This window comes from Aulonocara stuartgranti (assembly GCF_965226115.1).
Source record: "Aulonocara stuartgranti genome assembly, chromosome: 19".
Classification (NCBI taxonomy): Eukaryota; Metazoa; Chordata; class Actinopteri; order Cichliformes; family Cichlidae; genus Aulonocara; species Aulonocara stuartgranti.
In genome coordinates this window covers 10,287,999-10,305,558 of record NC_138955.1, presented here as the reverse complement: position 1 = coordinate 10,305,558, position 17,560 = coordinate 10,287,999, and the positions used below count along the sequence as shown (strand labels likewise).

The 17,560-nt window shown below is 40.6% G+C and overlaps 1 protein-coding gene across 2 annotated transcripts; it reads left to right on the top strand.

Moving 5' to 3' along the window:
* Positions 1-1,142: 1,142 nt before the first annotated feature.
* tmem229b (transmembrane protein 229B) lies at positions 1,143-16,630 on the top strand. 2 transcript variants are annotated; one of them, XM_082517075.1, is made up of 3 exons: positions 1,143-1,337; positions 2,101-2,244; positions 13,173-16,630. In XM_082517075.1, exon 3 carries the CDS (start codon positions 13,225-13,227, stop codon positions 13,819-13,821), a length of 597 nt encoding a protein of 198 aa, XP_082373201.1. In that variant the 5' UTR covers positions 1,143-1,337; positions 2,101-2,244; positions 13,173-13,224; the 3' UTR covers positions 13,822-16,630. The 2 variants fall into 2 exon arrangements, with proteins under 2 accessions (XP_082373201.1, XP_082373202.1); XM_082517076.1 differs by lacking the exon at positions 1,143-1,337 and adding an exon at positions 1,839-2,023.
* The last annotated feature ends 930 nt before the right edge of the window (positions 16,631-17,560 follow it).

The window sequence follows — 17,560 nt, the reverse complement described above, 5'->3', positions numbered from 1 at the left end:
TTACAGCATAATTAAGGGATATGTTTTTTTAAAAAAGGGAAGGTTTTAAGCCTAATCTTTGAAGTAGAGAGGTGTTCTGTTCCCCAAATCCAAACTGTGAAGAGAGACCTGAAAGCTGAAGGCTCTGCCTCCCATTCCACTTTAAAATATCCTAGGAACCACAAGTAAGCCAGCAGTCTGAGAGCAAAGTTCTCTATGAGGTCTCTAAGATAAGATGGGCCTGATTAATCAAATAAGGACTTTATATTTGATTCTAGATTCAACAGGAAGCCAATACGGGAGAAATATTCTCTCTTTTTAGCCCCCTTTTTTAGCATTCTGGACCAGCTGAATGCTTTTCGGGTAGTTTTTGGGACAGCCCACTAGTAATAAATTACAATAGTCCTATAAATAATAAATTCATGAACTGGTTTTTTAGCATCACTCTGAGACAGGATGTTTTTAATCTTTAAAGATTTTGCGCAAATGCAAAAAAGCAGTTTTACATATTTGTTTAATATGGACACTGAATAACAGATTCTGGTCTAAAATGGGAAAAAAGTCTTTTCACTAAGGTCATCCAGGTCTTTATGTCTTCAAGACATTTCTGCAGTTTAACTAATTTGCGTACGTTATCAGGCTTCATTGATAGATAGAGCTGTGTATCATCTGCATAGGAATGAAAATGCATGGTATGGGAAGCAGGCATAATGTAAACAGAATTGGTCCTCGCACAGAACCCTGTGGCACTCCATAATTAACATTAGTGTGTAATGAGGACTTTCCATTTACATGAACAAATTGGAGTCTATTAGATAATTAAGATTCAAAGGGTAGTGCAGTATCTTTAATTCCTACAACATTAAAGATACTGCACTATACTGCACCATAATATTTCATGTGCAATGAAATATTATGGTAAATGCTACTGAGCAATGCACTGAGATCTAGCAGGACAAGAGGGCATAAGAAGTACAATTTGCAACCTTTAATGCAATGTTTGCATTAAGAGTGTTGATGGAGAAGTAGAGAAAAGGTCAGAATCAGTGTGCATTTTGTGGATCTAGATAAAGCATATGATAAGGGGCCAAGACAGGAACTGTGATATTGCATGAGGAAGTCCAGAGTGACAGAGAAGAAGTATGTGAGGGTGGTGCAGGACACGTATGAGGACAGCAAGACAGTTCAGTGGGTTCAAGGTGGGGTTTACATCAAAGATCTGCTTCGGTTCCAGTTTGCAGTGATGATGGACAAATGGAGGGAAAGCAGGAGTCTCTGTGGACTATGGTGTTTGCAGATGACTTTGTCATCTGTATTGAGAATAGGAAGCAGCTGGAGGAAATCCTGGAGAGGTGGAGGTATGCTCTAGAGAAAAGTGGAAAAAGTAGAAGTAGAAGCAAGACAGAATATATGTGTGTGAATGAGAAGGAGACAATGAAGGAGGCGGTGAAGGTAGATGAGTTTAAATAACTGGGTTTAAATAAGCAATGGAGGATGCAGAAGAGAGGTGTAGAAGTGAGTGCAGACAGGGTGGAGACTACTGTCAAGCCTAATTTGTGACAGACAGATAGCAGCAACAGTGAAATGGAAGGTTTTTATAAGATAATAGTGAGACCTGCTATAATGTAGGATTTGAAAATGGTGGGCAAGCATAAAAGCGTGACTCTTCAAGTATTTTGCCAGGGTATGGATATCAAGAACAAAACTGCATTTAAAACTTTTAATCCAACTTCAGTGAAAGTCAGGACTAAACCTCGGAAATGTCGATCTATTATTCCAAGTCAGTGTTTGCAGAACTATTCCTTCATAAAAGTCTTTACCTGTGTTGTTTACATATAGGTTAACACAGTTAAATTGTTAAAGTAGGCCATTCATTGTCCAACTGGGCGTGTGTGTATGGTTTTCTTCCGTCCTGTGACTTCACACTACATTACCTGAATGAGAGGGCTTCCACCTGACTTCCAGCCCAATAATAAACAACCTGAAGCCACGCACACGCTGAGCTCCGGTGCAGAAACGGTTAACCAAAAGATGCAAGAACTGCGTGAGTCTGTCTGAGCATGTGCTGCTGGTGCCGCTGCTGCTGCAGTGAAGTAAAATGTGTCAATTTTCATCGGACAGTAGAGACACCGTGGAGGAGAAGCCGGGGACAGCAGATGAGCGGCAGGAAGCGGACACCGAGTCAACCAGGACAATCTCTCCGGGGGAGATGCATTTGATCGTCCGGCTTGTGTGCTGAGGGACACCGCAGAGCTCAGCCGAAAGGTAAACGAAATGCACAGACGATGATTCACGTCGGTGTGCTGGAGCTCAGCGACATGTAGCCAACATGTTAGGATTTAGTAGAAATAGCCATGATCAAAACAAGTATTCGTGAGGCTCCCTAGTTATTATTTTGCAGGTTTTTGTAATGTATCCAACCGTGGGAATTTCACCCGCTTGTTACTAATGAGTGTTTCCTTGCAAGTTGATAGTTGTGCAGCCGCGTTTCTGTTAACCGTGCCGCAAATTTAGTACACCGAGGCTGGAAAAAACAGCTGGACATCCTGTGTCAAAACTGGTCGAATCGGTCATCACTTAACATGTTTTGTGCACAGTTAGGCTGTTGCACCTGTTAAAATAAGGATATGTAAGCGTACACGAGCGCATTATAAAAGCAGCCTGCGCGTATAAGTGTGTCTTTTTCATTACGCGGAGGCTTTGTCAGAGGAAAGCAAGTGTTTTCAAACCCTCTCTGTTTTGAATCTGGCCTTTTTAATTATTATTTGTCAAGGATAACCATACCGCACTGCTCAGTAGGAAGGAGGCGTGATGCTGCAGCGGAGTCTCGGCAGCCGGGCCTGCGCAGTGGCCCGTAGTTTTCCAGGGACAGGATAAGATGACTTTGGACATCTAATTACAAGTAGACAAGCGATTCTTTTCTGTCATGACTTCTCTTCTGGATCATGGTCACACTGTAGGATGTGTTTTTACAGAAACACGGTGCCATATGGGGTTTGGATTTTCAAAATCCCTCATTGATTTATTCCATGTAAGGCCTGCAGTTCACTATCATTTGGGGTGAGATAATCCCTGCTGCTGCAGCCTCTGTAGCCTATATCCCGCCTCAGCCTTTTACACTGACTCTATTGACATTTTGGACCTATTTATAAGCCATTCACTAGATTTCACAGTGAGGATTCCCCGAATGACCCGTTAATATAAATGCAAATGCTTGAAAAAACTGCATTTATCAGCGTGTGGGCATCTAAATTAACGTAGCTGTACAAATGGACCTGTTACCTGTTTTCATACACATATATGAATTGCTAACCTCTTGAGTTATCAGGCTTTTTAAGACGCGTGAAGGAAACGTCACAGCCCCACATTTTTTAAAGACAATAAAAAAAGTGAATTTCAGTCAACACCAGCACAGCAGTGTCAGTGTTTTTGTTGTTGTTGTCATTTTCACCACTCAGTAAAGTTCATTTAACCTAGTTTCACTTTATATTTTTTCCACTGGTCATCCACGAAGCAGGATGGATCCATGCTTTCGTGTTGTTTCCGTGAATCCTGAGCCTACCATGTAAATGTCTTAGCAGAAATGAACACTCATCAGACCAGGCAGCAGTTTCCAGCCTTCTGTTGTCCAGTTTTGGTGAGCCTGTGCAAACTTTAGCCTTCGTTTAATGTTCTTAGCTGGCCAAAGTGGCCGCTGGGGTGGTCTTCTGCTACAGGGGTTATTTGAGAACTGCTGTTCACTGGACATTTTCTCTTTTTCATACAACTGTCACTGTAAACCCCAGAGATGGTTGCGCAGAAAAATAGATGAACAGTTTCTGAAATACTGGCATCAACAACCATTCTGATACTCACTTTGAACTTCAAAAGATCATCTTGACCATGTCTACTTCCATTATTGCTGTCATGTGATGGCTGATTGGATATTTGTGTTTACGAACGGTTGAACAGATATACCTAATGATGTGGCCGCTAAGTGTAAGTTTATATTTTTAGGGTTGCGTTAAAACTCTTCAATTAGTTAAAAAGAACCACCACTGAGCAAGAGAACTGAAGATATTGATCGCAAATTACATCCACGTAGAGGCATCTATAATACATGCACAAAAGAGGAGCAAGGCATGGGTTCATTCTGTATTTGCACTTATGCACTTTGGTATATGCTGGTGAAAAACGTGCGTTTCCATTAAGTTGTCTTTGTGTTCTGGACTAAGCACATTAGTGTCATGTTTATCATTATTGGATACATCTTGATTTACGGAGTTTAAGGTTTTAAAAAAACTCAAGTATTAAACTCTGATCAGAGCAGGTGCCAGTCCAGCACTCAGCTTCTTTTGTTTTTCAAAGATCTCTTCCCTTCTAAAACCTGTGCACCGAGACCAATCTCAATTATGCGCTGTCAAAGATTGATTACGAAGCTGTCTGATAGAAGATTAACATGCGCCTGCACCCCTCCATTATAGACATTACTCTCCATTGCAGCATGATGACCATGTCAGTAAATCTCCTGCTTTCTTTACAGCTGCTCCACGATTTCTAATCTATGGTCCATGACCCCTATGCTACCCTGGATAGAGGGCTTAGCTCCAATATCTCAGGGCCTCTTACTAAATTGCAAAAAGCTCAAGAGCTGGAATGAGTGTGATTGGAGGAAGGTTGTGAAAACAATATGAGAGTATTTTGGGGATTGTGAAGGGTAATTCTTAAGAAATTTATTGGGTAATAAGGAACGATGATAAACTGACATATAAGCTGGCAGAGAAGAAGAATGACAGAAGGACATGCAGTTTAACTATACAGAAAACAACCCAGTGCATTTCCATCCTCCGGGATACCCGAACACACTTATCTTTAGACATCATTCTCCGTAATGTTATTCCTACCAGCAGCACAGAGTACGCTTCCTCTGCACTGCGCGTTGATTGCCAGATAACTTTGGAAATCCCACGTCACCGCATGAGCTGAGAAAGCAGTAAAGAGTTGAAGTCACTCCTCTTGTCAGGCTCTCCTGTTTCATTCATGACGCTCCTCAGCTATTTCTGTCACTTTCCAGGAGTACAACTGAATGAAACACTGCAAGTGCTTTTACAGGAGAGTCTGCGCTCTGTGTTCCCGTTTTATGTGTGGCCATTCAGAATAACTGTAAGCTTATATAATCGAGAATGTAACTGTCAATTTAATGAATTTCAGGAACTATAACTTAAAGAGGCGACCCTGGAGACATATCTAAACACTGCAGCAACCAAACATCCTTATATAGAAAAAAACACCTTTTCTTCTTTAAAAAAAGTTTTCTATCAACAAATCTGAGTAATAGCTGATTTGTGTAATAAAATCTTCATTGCAGTCTTCATCAGGTCATTGAGAGGTAATCAGGTATATTTGTTTCTATCAGTGAGAATGAACCCTTCAGCGTTCATACCACTCGGTTTATTGAGTGCACTCCTCCCCCACCGCTCTGTTTGTTTTGTTCAGGCTTTCACCTTGCAGATATAGAAAGAATGCCTACTATAAAGTTATATGAGCCTCTGTTGGCACTGCTGTGTCCAGGCTTTTAGTCCTCGTGGCGTCTCTCCCGCTCTATCAGCAGCTCGGATACTTTACGTGCCCCCGGGGAATCTCTGGAATTAGGGGGATGCTGTGAAGGAAGGAGGGAGAAGTGTGTCTTTGTCTTTAGCATCGAGGTATCATTGTCTCGTAATTCCATCTGTTTTCATTTGTTTCTAATATTTATAAACAATATGTTTATATAAACATATAAATAATATGTTTATATATTATTTGTTTATTATTTGTTTATATATAAACATATAAATAATATGTTATGTAATATGTAATAAATAATATGTTTATAATATATATCATGATATATATATATATATATATATAATCATGTCAATTATATTATATCAATATATAAATATATATTATATCAATATATATATATCAATATATATAATATATATCATGATATAATATATATCAGTCATATTTTTACATCACCAGCTGTTAATATCTCCTCTGCAGCCTGTTTGTACTTTTTTGCCTCAAGTGGTGAAACAAGTTTGTGGTTTTCACCATTAGCAGCAACAGTTGTTGAAGATGCTCCAGATGAGGCTGCACTTGTCTTACTGATGCCAGGTTTTATACACTGCCTTTTAAGTGCAGGCACTGGTATCAGCTGTAAATAGATCAGTCCACATAGATGTGGCTTGTTGAGCGTGTTTTGGAACTTTTATTTGCTTCATCTTACAGAAAAGGTAGATGTGATATTTAGGAGAGTGACAGTTTGTTGTTTCAGGGGTAATCGACCTGCCTTCTGGAATCATTTGGGATCAGTTTATTTTGCAATACCTCAGTAGGTTTTCCCATCCCCCTTCTTTCACCCCTAACTCTTATCGGACATTTTTACGTAGGCCCTGTTAAACACACACTTCTTGCCGCTTGCTCATCGTGCTTCTAAAAAAGCAGTATTGACCAGGATCAGCTAATGGTGATCAAGGAAGGGACAGCAGTCCTACAGATTCCCAGTCATAGAACTAGCAGCATTCTGTACACTCTTGGGGAATTAACGGGCTAATAATCATTTAGAAAATCTCACTTAAGAAGCTGGAACTTGTTTGGATTTTTAGCACCAGTGGCTAATCATGTGTGCTCATTGCAATTCTGACTGGTGTATTTCAGCAGAAGAAGGCACAAAACATAAATACATTTGCTTTAAAGCGTCAGTATTTTCAAGTTGATTACATCAAGGGCATGTCGCCTGCAGTGCTGTTTCCATCAGTGGAGATGAAGCAGTGGTTAGGTCACCTTGGTGACTGACGCTTAGCTGCAATGGATATTGCTGGTTTCTATACACTCCACTGCAGCCTTCAAAAAGTGACCTTCTAAAAGTCTGCATAGGCCTGGGATCCGTGCCACGGGGAGATATATAGTGCATGAAGGGATTATCCTGTGCTGCAACGTGGTGTGTTTCTGATATGGTGTCAGAGTTCACAGCTGTCAGCATACTGTTAGCAATGTAAAGGTATCTGTGTGTATCTTTTCTTTTTCAAATTGACTTTGGCTGAATTCTCATTTGGTGTGTTTTATTTGTGCCGTTCTTCTGTTTTTTCACTGCTGTCAAGAGATGCATCTCAGAGACTTGACACCCTTGTTTTCAACCAGACCCTCAGCTTTTTTTCATTTAAAAGCTCACACATGGCTGGTGTTTACCCTCGTGTCCTCAGGCAAACCCCTCTTAATCCGTGGTTACACTTCCCCCTCTTTCAGTTCAGAGAGCACCCTGCCTGTGTTGTGTCTCCCCATGGTCATACTGAGGTTTACAAAGCAGGCAGCTCCATCACATCTGCCATTCTGATCACCATCAGACTGTGATGTCCCGTCGCGGGGCTCAATAGAGTGCAACGGCGATGCGGGTCCCAGCAGCAGGAGCTGGAAAGAGTCCTGCTGGTCAATACTTTGGCCCGATGAGAGAACCGTTGGGGTTGCGGGTTGGTGGGCGATATCCTACAACGACTGCAACAGCAGCAGAATCAAATAGCACCCAGTGTGTGAACTGTGTCATGCTGAGGCAACAAGTCAATAGATATTCCTACACGCACACACATTTAAAGGAGGGAGCAGAGGTGTCCTGTCAGCTTTTAAGATGCTGACAATGTAATCACATCAACCAGCAAGGGAGCTTTGTATGTGTCATCACCAGTAACTCTCCCCCGATTTCCCATCAGCCCCCCCACTGTTTGCCTTAAAAAGCAAAAGTGGAGCAAAAAGGTCAGGTAGCAATGTCTGTGGTGTCCAGTGTTAACATTCAACGTATAATAAAACAACCTCCCTGCGATTTTAGGGATACCAGACACCAAATTTAAAATTGATTCAAATGAACAAAGTAACAAAAGATTGAACCAAATAAGTTTTTTTTTCATGTCATAGTTTAATGTTTTCAATTCCAGAAAAGCTTTTGAGGAAAAAAAAAATACTAGCTCATTTTGAATTTGATGACAGCAACATGTCTCACAAAGGTTAGGCCATATCTGTGTAACATCTCATGTTTCTTTCTTGTTTCAACATAATCATCTGCGAACTGAAGAGACCAGTTGTAGGATGTCTGGGAGGGAATGTTGTCCCATTCTCATCTGATATATCATTATAGCTACTCAAAAGTCCTGGGTATTCTTTGTCATGGTGTGCCAAATGACACACTGGTGAGAGGGCGCCATCATATGCTTCCTAGAGAACGCATAAGATAGGATGTCAAGAGAGAAACTGTGGTACTGCATGAGGAAGTCAGGAGTGGCAGAGAAGTATGTGCAAGTGTGAGAAATCAAGCTCAGTAGAAGCTGTGTGTGAATTAGCGGTAGGCAGGTGTAACAGTGAGGCTACATGGAGCAGAGGTAGTGAAGGTGGATGAGGATGTTCCCCACGTTCATCACAATATGGTACAAAAAACAAAGAAAAAGGATTGCACTATTACGAAACTGCATAAGCAAGTATTGCACAGTAAACAATCAGAGAATTTCCATTGTAATCTTATCTTTGTGATAACTCTCTAAAATGTAGTGTAAAGAACGGGTTGAGCGGCTGGATATTTCAGCGAGTCTGATAATATTAACGTCCCTGTTATATATTTCCAAGAGACAGGAACCTACTGAAGAGAAAGAAACAACTCACATATTTTCAGTACTTTCAATGAAAATGATTTCTTTTTATATAAAGCTAAGAGCAAGTCATGTTTGCTGCACTACTCTACTAATCATTTTAAGCCTTTTCTTTCACCCCCGAATATATCTACAGGCCCTTTGGCACAAAGTCCAGGGTTAGACGGCTGAATGTCGTCTCACATATTTTTCGTCATTAGCGGCTTAGTGGGCATGAGACTGCTGTCAGTGAAGCAAAAAAAAAAAAGAGAGAGAGAGAAGAGAGAAGGGGGAACTGAACTGAAAGAAGAAAGTGTGGGAATAGAATTAAGGCATGTGATACTCGAGTGAGAATGGGAAGCTTATTAGTTTGTGAACTCTTTTAAGGCCATTTTCAGTTCAACATTTTGACCATCAACACAGCCTTGTTCTTTATTTCCCCCTCTACCATAAGTGGGAGGGGGATCAACTGAGAAACTGAGGATGTGGTCTTATTATGCTGACTTTTCAGTGAGAAAGTAAAAATATCTCAAAGAAATCCTGCGAATTTTATTTTAAATAGGACCACGATTTACATTTAGGTCCATGTGTTTATGTCACATTTGTAAAAAATTTTCCTCTACATACATTCTATAAAAATATGATCTCAGCTTTTATTCAAGAGCTTTAACAAAAGTATAAAGATTTACATCCATCTTCATGCATAGTGCCTCATTTTCAGAAGCTTCAATAAGATTCAATTTGGATGCAAATCTTTCACAGCCAATGCCTGCCTGAAGCCCAGAGCCAATGGACAAGTTGCAAACTTATGTTGCTTTTTGCACTTTGCTTTGAGTCATTATTTATTTGCCCAGTGAAGCACAGTCTGATCAGTTTTGCAGCATTTGGCTAAATCTGAGCAGAGTGTATATTCCTGTACACACAGAATTCATCCTGCTACTTATACCCGCATTCATCAATAAACCTTAGTATCCAGGTTCCCCCATGTGTGGTATAAATGGCATAAATAGATCAAACTAAATAAAAGCAAGCCTGCAAAAGTGGGTCTTAAGCTTCTTTTTAAAGGTATCAGCAGTGGCCACAAATCTTAAATCCAATAAAAACCAGTCACCAGTGGTAAAGATTAGTGCTATCATATTTTTTTATAAGTTCTAATATATTCAGACCAGAAAGTCAAGGTTTCTTAATAACAGCATCTTTACTGAATGTTCCCTCATCCTCTTGACAGTAGAATAATTCATTTCAATTTAATTCAGTTTTATTTATATAGCACCAAATCGCAACAAGGCGTGTTACATTTTAGTTTAAAGACCCAACAATAATACAGAGAAAACATGGGCATGTGCTTTGGCCACAGTGGGATATAAATATACAGTATGCAATACTTTTGTGATTTGGTCATCTCACGCAGAATTGATTTTAAATCCTTTTTGGATATAGGTTCATGAGTGCCTGATTACACTACGTGATGCTATGAATAAAATGCATTAAGCTAACCACTGTATGTATACAGGTATTTAACCCACTCCTGAAGGATGACTTTTGTTTTGAAGTGTTTTAGAAGGAAAAGCTGTAAATTACATGGAAAGTAAACTGGGTCACGTGTCAGGTATAGGTGGTGCCATGGACTATCTGTCTCGTTTCTCTTGGAAGGAGACAGATAGGAGGCATACTCATCTTGCTCTCACCTTACCCCTGTCTGCTCTACTGAGAAAGTAAGTCAATATAGCATTAGGAAGCCTATTATCATAGGCTTCATCTGCAGGTATTGCCCCCTGCTGGTTATTAAAAATAATGCAAGTTTGTGCACTTGGGCAATGGTGCATTTTTTCAGACCAAGTGGTCATCTCTAATCCTGCACACATAGTCTGTGAATACAGTGCAACATAGCACTTTACATTTAACATTTTGGTAAAGTCACTATCACGTCGAGAGTGAGATTAGAAGATCCATTCGACTCATGTCTGATCACAGACTATATGGCAGAGGTGGGCAACTCCAGGCCTCGAGTGCCGGTGTACTGCAGGTTTTAGATATCACCTTGGGTCAGCACATCTGAATCACATGATCAGTTCCTTACCAGGCCTCTAGAGAACTTCAGGACATGATGAGGAGGTCATTTAGCCGTTTGAATCAGCTGTGTTGGATCAAGGACACATCTAAAACCTGCAGGACACCAGCCCTCGAGGCCTGGAGTTGCCCACCCCGCTATACGGCTTAAGCTTGAATCAAGTCAGCATACTCAGCACAAAGAGTGGAAAGAAGTGGAACCTGCTAGCCTGGCTCCATCCAAATAACATATACCCATCAGCACCATTCACTCGCTACATGTTCGATAGGTCAGTGTCATTTCAGAACCCTGAACGTGAGAATGTGTTGAATCTTCAGTGTTTTTTCCACTTTAAGGATAAGTGCTAAGATTTCATTAATGTCCTTATCTTTCAGGCGCTAAAGGGAAATTTACTTGATTATTTTCATAAAGGTCACAAGGAGCTGTTCTGATGCAGTAAACCCTTTAACGGGAACCAGTTCTTGCAAAAGGCTAAAGCTTGTGCTCACAATATTTGACAACTATTGGCTGACCCAGTCATGCTGGAAGGGATGAGAAGGAGAGTATTTCCCAGGGAGCCACAAAAAGATGGTATAAAGGGTTTAGGGAGGTCAGTTGGTCCATCGCTGTGGCCCAGTTCCTCACATGAAACCCTTGTTTCTTGTTTGGGAGAAATGTGTTAATCCCCAGGGACTCACTCTGGGCCCCAGCAAACCTTTGAAGGAATAAATAGCCCCAAAAAATCAGCTTTTGTTCTTCAAACCAGCTTTTGTACTCCTAACCTCTGTCAGAGTTTGTATTTAACAGACCGGTTATGAGCTATTGTATAATAACTGCCACTATGACACAGTTTCCTCTGGAAACATTGTATAGCAGATGATATATACACACAGTGGTCTTATAAACTATGTAGTCCTTGAACCTGCCAGTATGGAGCTGTTTTCCTTTTGTGTGTTTTTTTATTGGACGTGCAGTGTTTAAATAGAGGAAGGATCTAGCCCTGCGTGGGCCTTCTGATACCTGATACCAAAGCCTGTGTGTGTGTGTCAAGCTGCAGGATTTAGAAAAAGAGCACATGATGTAGGTAGTCAGATGATGAAGCTATACCTTACATAAGAAACACCCGCAGTCACTCAGTAAATAGCATCAGCTGAGGGAAGGGCGTAGAGTTTAAGTGCTCTGCAGCCCTCTAGTCTCTAATTTAATCTTCCTGATGTCAGTACACTATTTCATCACCTTGTCCTTAATTGAACTATGGCTTGGTACCATTTACAATTAAAGTTGTAATCCAAGATTACAGTCCTGGCAAACTGTTGTTAATAAAGATAACAGCAAATAGCTGTAGACCCCAGACAGCTTACACTTGTGTCATCACTACTTCAGAAGTTGGCAGGAACTGTAATATTTAAAATCAGGAAAAGTAATGTATGTTTGTTGTTGTATGTTGTTTTCAGACTCTCCAGTAAGATACTGATAGAGTTTCTTTGGGGGCCAAACTCATAAAGAGTGCAGACAAGTTCATAAACAAATGAAAAGGAAACTGGAAAACAATATAATCCCTGCTGTCTTACCTCCACACTGTGGTCAAGTTGCAATGAAAAATAGGTGTGAATGTAGAAAGTCAAACAGTACAGGAGACACATGTGTGAATAGTTTTCAACACACCCAGGGTTGGAGTTTCACTAAAAAGAAACCCTGTAGTATATTACAAATTACTGTAATTACTATGTAATTACTTGCCGGAGAAAATAATGTGTTACACTGATTATTATATTACTTGAAATACATTATCACATAATTATCAGTTAGCAACATAAACCTGAGGCTACAGCCCCACACACCATTACATCTCTATCCTAAAGAGGACACACAAGATCTTTTTTAGTTTTTAAATATAAACGCAAAACGGACAAAAACAAAGCAAATTTGAAAACAAGCCTAAAGAGTTTTCAAAGCGATTCTACTTTCAAAATATGTGCAGATAGAAATGAAGGTCACACGCCTGATATCGCTGCCTTGTTACCAACTGAAGAACAGGCTCTGGATGCTGGACCAGAGTCTGCATGCTTCTTTGCTACCTTTGTGTTAGCATGCTGTCTGTGCAGAGCTGAAGTTGTGTTATCAGTTTTATGCAGCTGTTTCTGTCCTGAACATTTTGCACTTTCACATTTCGCTCTTGTTTTAATTAATATCCAAATCTCCACTCCTCAATAGTTCCGCTGCTCCGGTCGACTGATTTATCTCCTTCCTACACAAAAACCTGCGTACCTTGACGTTTGCATGATCAAAAAGTCAGTACAGCTCTGATATGATGGAAAGAGACACTAACAATAAAAACGAGAAATGGATGTTAATACATTGAATAACTATAGCAGAACGAATGCCAACTATAAATAGAATCTAAAGAGTACAACTTGAAAATTGTTAGAATTAATATGTATCCTGATCAGTGTCTTGCTGCCTGCTTGTCATCTTTCTGCCTCTTTCTTTCTCTCCTTTTCCTTCAGATCTTTGTTTTTTTGCTACAGTAAAGTCTGTGTGAAGGCGAGAGGAGGAAGGATGGTGACATCGGAAACCCCAGAGGCTCCCGTTCCTCTGACAGCGCTGTCACGCTGGTACCTGTACGCCATCCATGGTTACTTCTGTGAGGTGATGTTTACTGCAGCCTGGGAGTTTGTGGTCAACTGCAACTGGAAGTTCCCTGGCGTGACCAGTGTATGGGCGCTCTTCATCTATGGCACCTGCATCCTCATTGTGGAGCAGATGTACCTAAAGCTGCGCGGTCGCTGCCCCGTGCTGCTGCGCTGCATCATCTACACTTTATGGACCTACCTGTGGGAGTTTGGTACGGGGCTGCTGCTGCGCCAATTCAACGCCTGCCCTTGGGACTACTCTGAGTTCCGCTACAACTTTAAGGGACTGATCACGGCTGAGTACGCGGTGCCCTGGTTCTGCGCATCCTTCATTGTGGAGCGCCTCGTCATCCGCAAAACGCTGAGGCTGCGCTTTCATGAAGGGCCCGAGGATGGTTGGTCAAACCATCAATCTGATGCTGGGGGTGGCCGAGGGAATGGAGGAACTGTGGGGGGTGGGAGAAGGAGAGAGAGGAGCAGAGGGATGGGAAATAATTCTAATGGCTACCTTAAAGCAGAATGAATCAAGGAATTGATAGAATGACACAATCCAAACCAGCCCAATCCGACCCTCCTTTTCATAAGCAGTCCTACCCCTCAGCTGTGTGAGATGAAGACACACAGCTGTGCAGACTGGGCTGGTATGCAGACAGCCAGACAACAAACACCTAACTGGGGCTTTAAATGCCCAAATCACACACTGTTAACACAGGGGTACCGTTAACTACATGCTGCTGTGTTTGCTGCATTTCATAACGCACCACCCATTTCCATGTGGGCTTGACCTTAAGGAGATCAGGGCTCTCTCTCCTGTCCCACAGTGTTTGGGTAAAAGAACTACTGTTGCAAAGAGTATGTGTGATTGTCCTGTGGAAGAATTAATTCACGAACAAATACATTATTAATGTTTTTCAGGGGCACATCAGTCTATATTAAAGCAGAATGCTTGCTGTGTAGAAATCATAGTAAAAAGTAGCTTGGTTGTGAAATGTCCTTTTTTAAAATGTACATATTGTCCTTTAGTATTATTCAAAGTACTGTAGTAATGTAGCTACAAAAGGATCCATAAAGGTGCTGTATACCAGCATTTTATTTTGAAAGGTCATTCACGGCTAAAAATAAGGAGCTTTTGCGTGTGACAGGAAACAGCCTGCTGGTATGATACCACTATATATGTGCTTGCCTGAGTGAGGTGGTTAGCAGTGACTGAACTTTCAAAATAAAATACTTGTATTCAACACCTTAAGAGTATACTGTCCACCCAGGAAGCAATGCGCCATCTGTCAGCTTATGTCACGACGAATGTTTCTCTGCAGTTAGAGAATACCCACAATGCCTAAAAAACAAAAAACAAAAACAATGCATGAAAAAATTGTCTTCCAATATAATGTGACATTTTTTTTACAGAGCTCATTCAGCAGCCATACTGTGTGTCTCCACAATCAGTCTGCTGCTTGTGTGTTAATGACAGTAGCTCAGAAGGTGGAGCTGGTCCACCAGCTATCAGGGTTGATTGCCTGTTGTCTCCTTACTGCATGATGAAGTGTCCTTGAGTGAGACGTTGATACCCAAACTGCTCCCGTTGAGCAGGTCATGGCCTTGCATGGCAGCTTCTCCGCCACTGTGTGTGACTGTAGGTGTGTGTGTCTGCAAGCTTATATGATGGCACTAAATAAATGCAGGGACGCCTTTCTGCTGTCATGGTTACGAGTCACGACCATCAGCATAAAGCACAAAGCTTCTCGGTAATGTGCTTTTTTTTTTTTTTGCAGCTGTTCAAAAACGTGCACACGGCTCGCTGTCTGCATTTTGTTTTCTTTAATGTTGTCGAGGCCACACATGCCTCATGTATGTATGTAACTGTCATTCACTGGAACACAATACTCCTTCCTGTCCAGTTACAGTGCACACGTATGAATATGTTTGCTGAACAAGTGAAGCCTGTGAATGGAGAATCTCATGGATGGACACCGAAGGTGAAGTATTGAATTCCAAGAAAAAAACTTTTTTATTTTATTTACAAAGAGTCATCGAATTATTGGTCTTTAGGTTTCCATTTCTGTCCCCGTTGTTTTTGTTGCCGACTTAAGTGAAGGAGAGGAAGTTCACAGCAGAATTTGTTAATAATTTACTGAAGAAACACTCACTTTTCAGCCAAAATGGAATTAGTTGCTCATGTGTTTTATAAATTCATGATGTGTAATTTGACCTCTTTGGTATTACGCTGGATGTTTCCATGTGAGGCAGAGTGCATCAGTGGAGCCGTATTATCAGCGCAACTAGGTTAAAATGCTCAAAACTCTGACACTTTTTAACATTCACGTCTTAAAAGCAGGTAACCCACACAGAATAATGGTAGTTCTAGACGTAGAAGGATCAAGAAGTGCATACACTTGCCTCCATATGCAGGAAGCGATGGCATTCTTTCTATGTGGTGCTAACTGTTTAAATGTAAAAGAGGTAAAACACTTCACTTTGATTTCAATGTACTGGAGGACTGATAGCATATACTGATAGCATGTCATATAGAATATGATTGTTGAAAAGTATATGTTCTACAGGAAAGACACACTGTGCTTGATCAACTTAGACTTGAGCAGTTATTAGAAACTGATGGACTCTGTAAAACGGTGACCTTCATCTGTGTTGCGTCACTGAAATGCAGTGGCTTCCCTTCACTGTCTAAGCTGGGATGAAGTGCTGCCACCCGGTGGATACACTGAAAACAACTTTTATTATGCTACAATGGAAACTATAATGTGTAGAGAAAAACTTGTGAAAAAAACAAAAAACATGTTGTGGTTTTAACCCCATGGCATTTTTATCTAACTTTAACATGTTTATTTCATATGTGACTCAAAAGGCTTAAAAGCAATATAATCTATGCCCCAGCTATGTTTAACTTCTCTTTAAAATCCAATGAACTACAATATGGTATGCAGCTAATTAGTACTACTGCTTTAATGGAAGAAATTACAAGAAAATGCAAGTGTATTCTCCGCAATATGTGAATGAAGGCGTGCTGAGTGTGCATAGGGTGTTGTACAGAGACACTGTCTCTGTGTGTGCATGTAAAGTGTGTTAAAGTTGATACTCTGGTATTTTTACCTCCAGTGTGCATGTGCAAGTGCAAAAATTATCTCGTCAAACTCAGATTTTAACCTGCTGATTATTAGCCCCCCATGCACTGTAACAGTTGCTTTAAAGAAACAAACAAAAAAAGAAATGTACAGGTTTTTAGTGAAATCACTGTACTGTATATCAATCATTTTGTTTTTTGTTCATGTAGGATTTATCAGTTGCTGGGATTAAATATATTTATTGGATCTTGATATTTGTTTGTATGGAACCTTTTTTTAATGATCTATGTCAACAAAATGTATACATTTACCCACATTTCACTCAAAGACAACTCTGGATTCTTCAGGGTTCATCCTCGGGGTACAATGAATATCTGTACAGTAGCTCACAGCAGAGATTTCCCTCTGGATCAGGTCATGGCTACTCCTGAAAAGTAATACAACTAAATCTTTTCTCCTGCTTGGCTAAAGACCCAGAATTAAAAGTAAATAGGACGATGAAATTAGTTGTTTTACATCCATACAGTTTGAACATAAAACAAACTTATATAAAAGGTTTTTTTGGGGGGGAACAGCGCACACATTAAACCCCCCCCTCAGCGTTGGAAAACATCTGCAGTCTGAGATTAAGCAGGTGTAAGTCTTTGTTTGAACATTTGACTTCTTTACATCGAGCTAATTGCTGCTTATGCGAAATCACAGAGCAGGCCATCAAACGTGCTTTACAAAAATGCTCATATCCTCAAGGGATGAGCAACTTTCCCTGTGATTGAGTAACTGGTGCTCTGAGTGAGAACTTCTAGGTCACTACATGTTCTAGTGCTTTCCTTCAGGAAGATTTTCACAGGGTCACATCTGAAACTGTAGCAGACACAATCACATTCTTTCTCTAGATCCACAAAGACAGTGTAATTTATTCTAACCTCTATACTTCACCGTCAACATCCTCAGCATCAGTAACTCTTTCCCATAGCTTCATGGTATCATCACTTTTATCCCTCTGTAGTTATTGCAGCTCTGCACATCATCTCACTCTTAAAAACTCTGTACCAGTACACTATTTCTCTATTTCTCAAACATTATCTCACTTTCTAAGATTGTTTTTAAACAGTCTGGTTAAAAAGCCCACTGCCCCCTCTCCCAGAAATCTCCATATCTCCACAGGCATGTCATTTGAGTCAA

Coding starts and splice junctions, on each gene's coding strand:
- tmem229b (XM_082517075.1), top strand. CDS start 13,225: ATGGTGACATCGGAAACCCCAGAGGCTCCCGTTCCTCTGACAGCGCTG.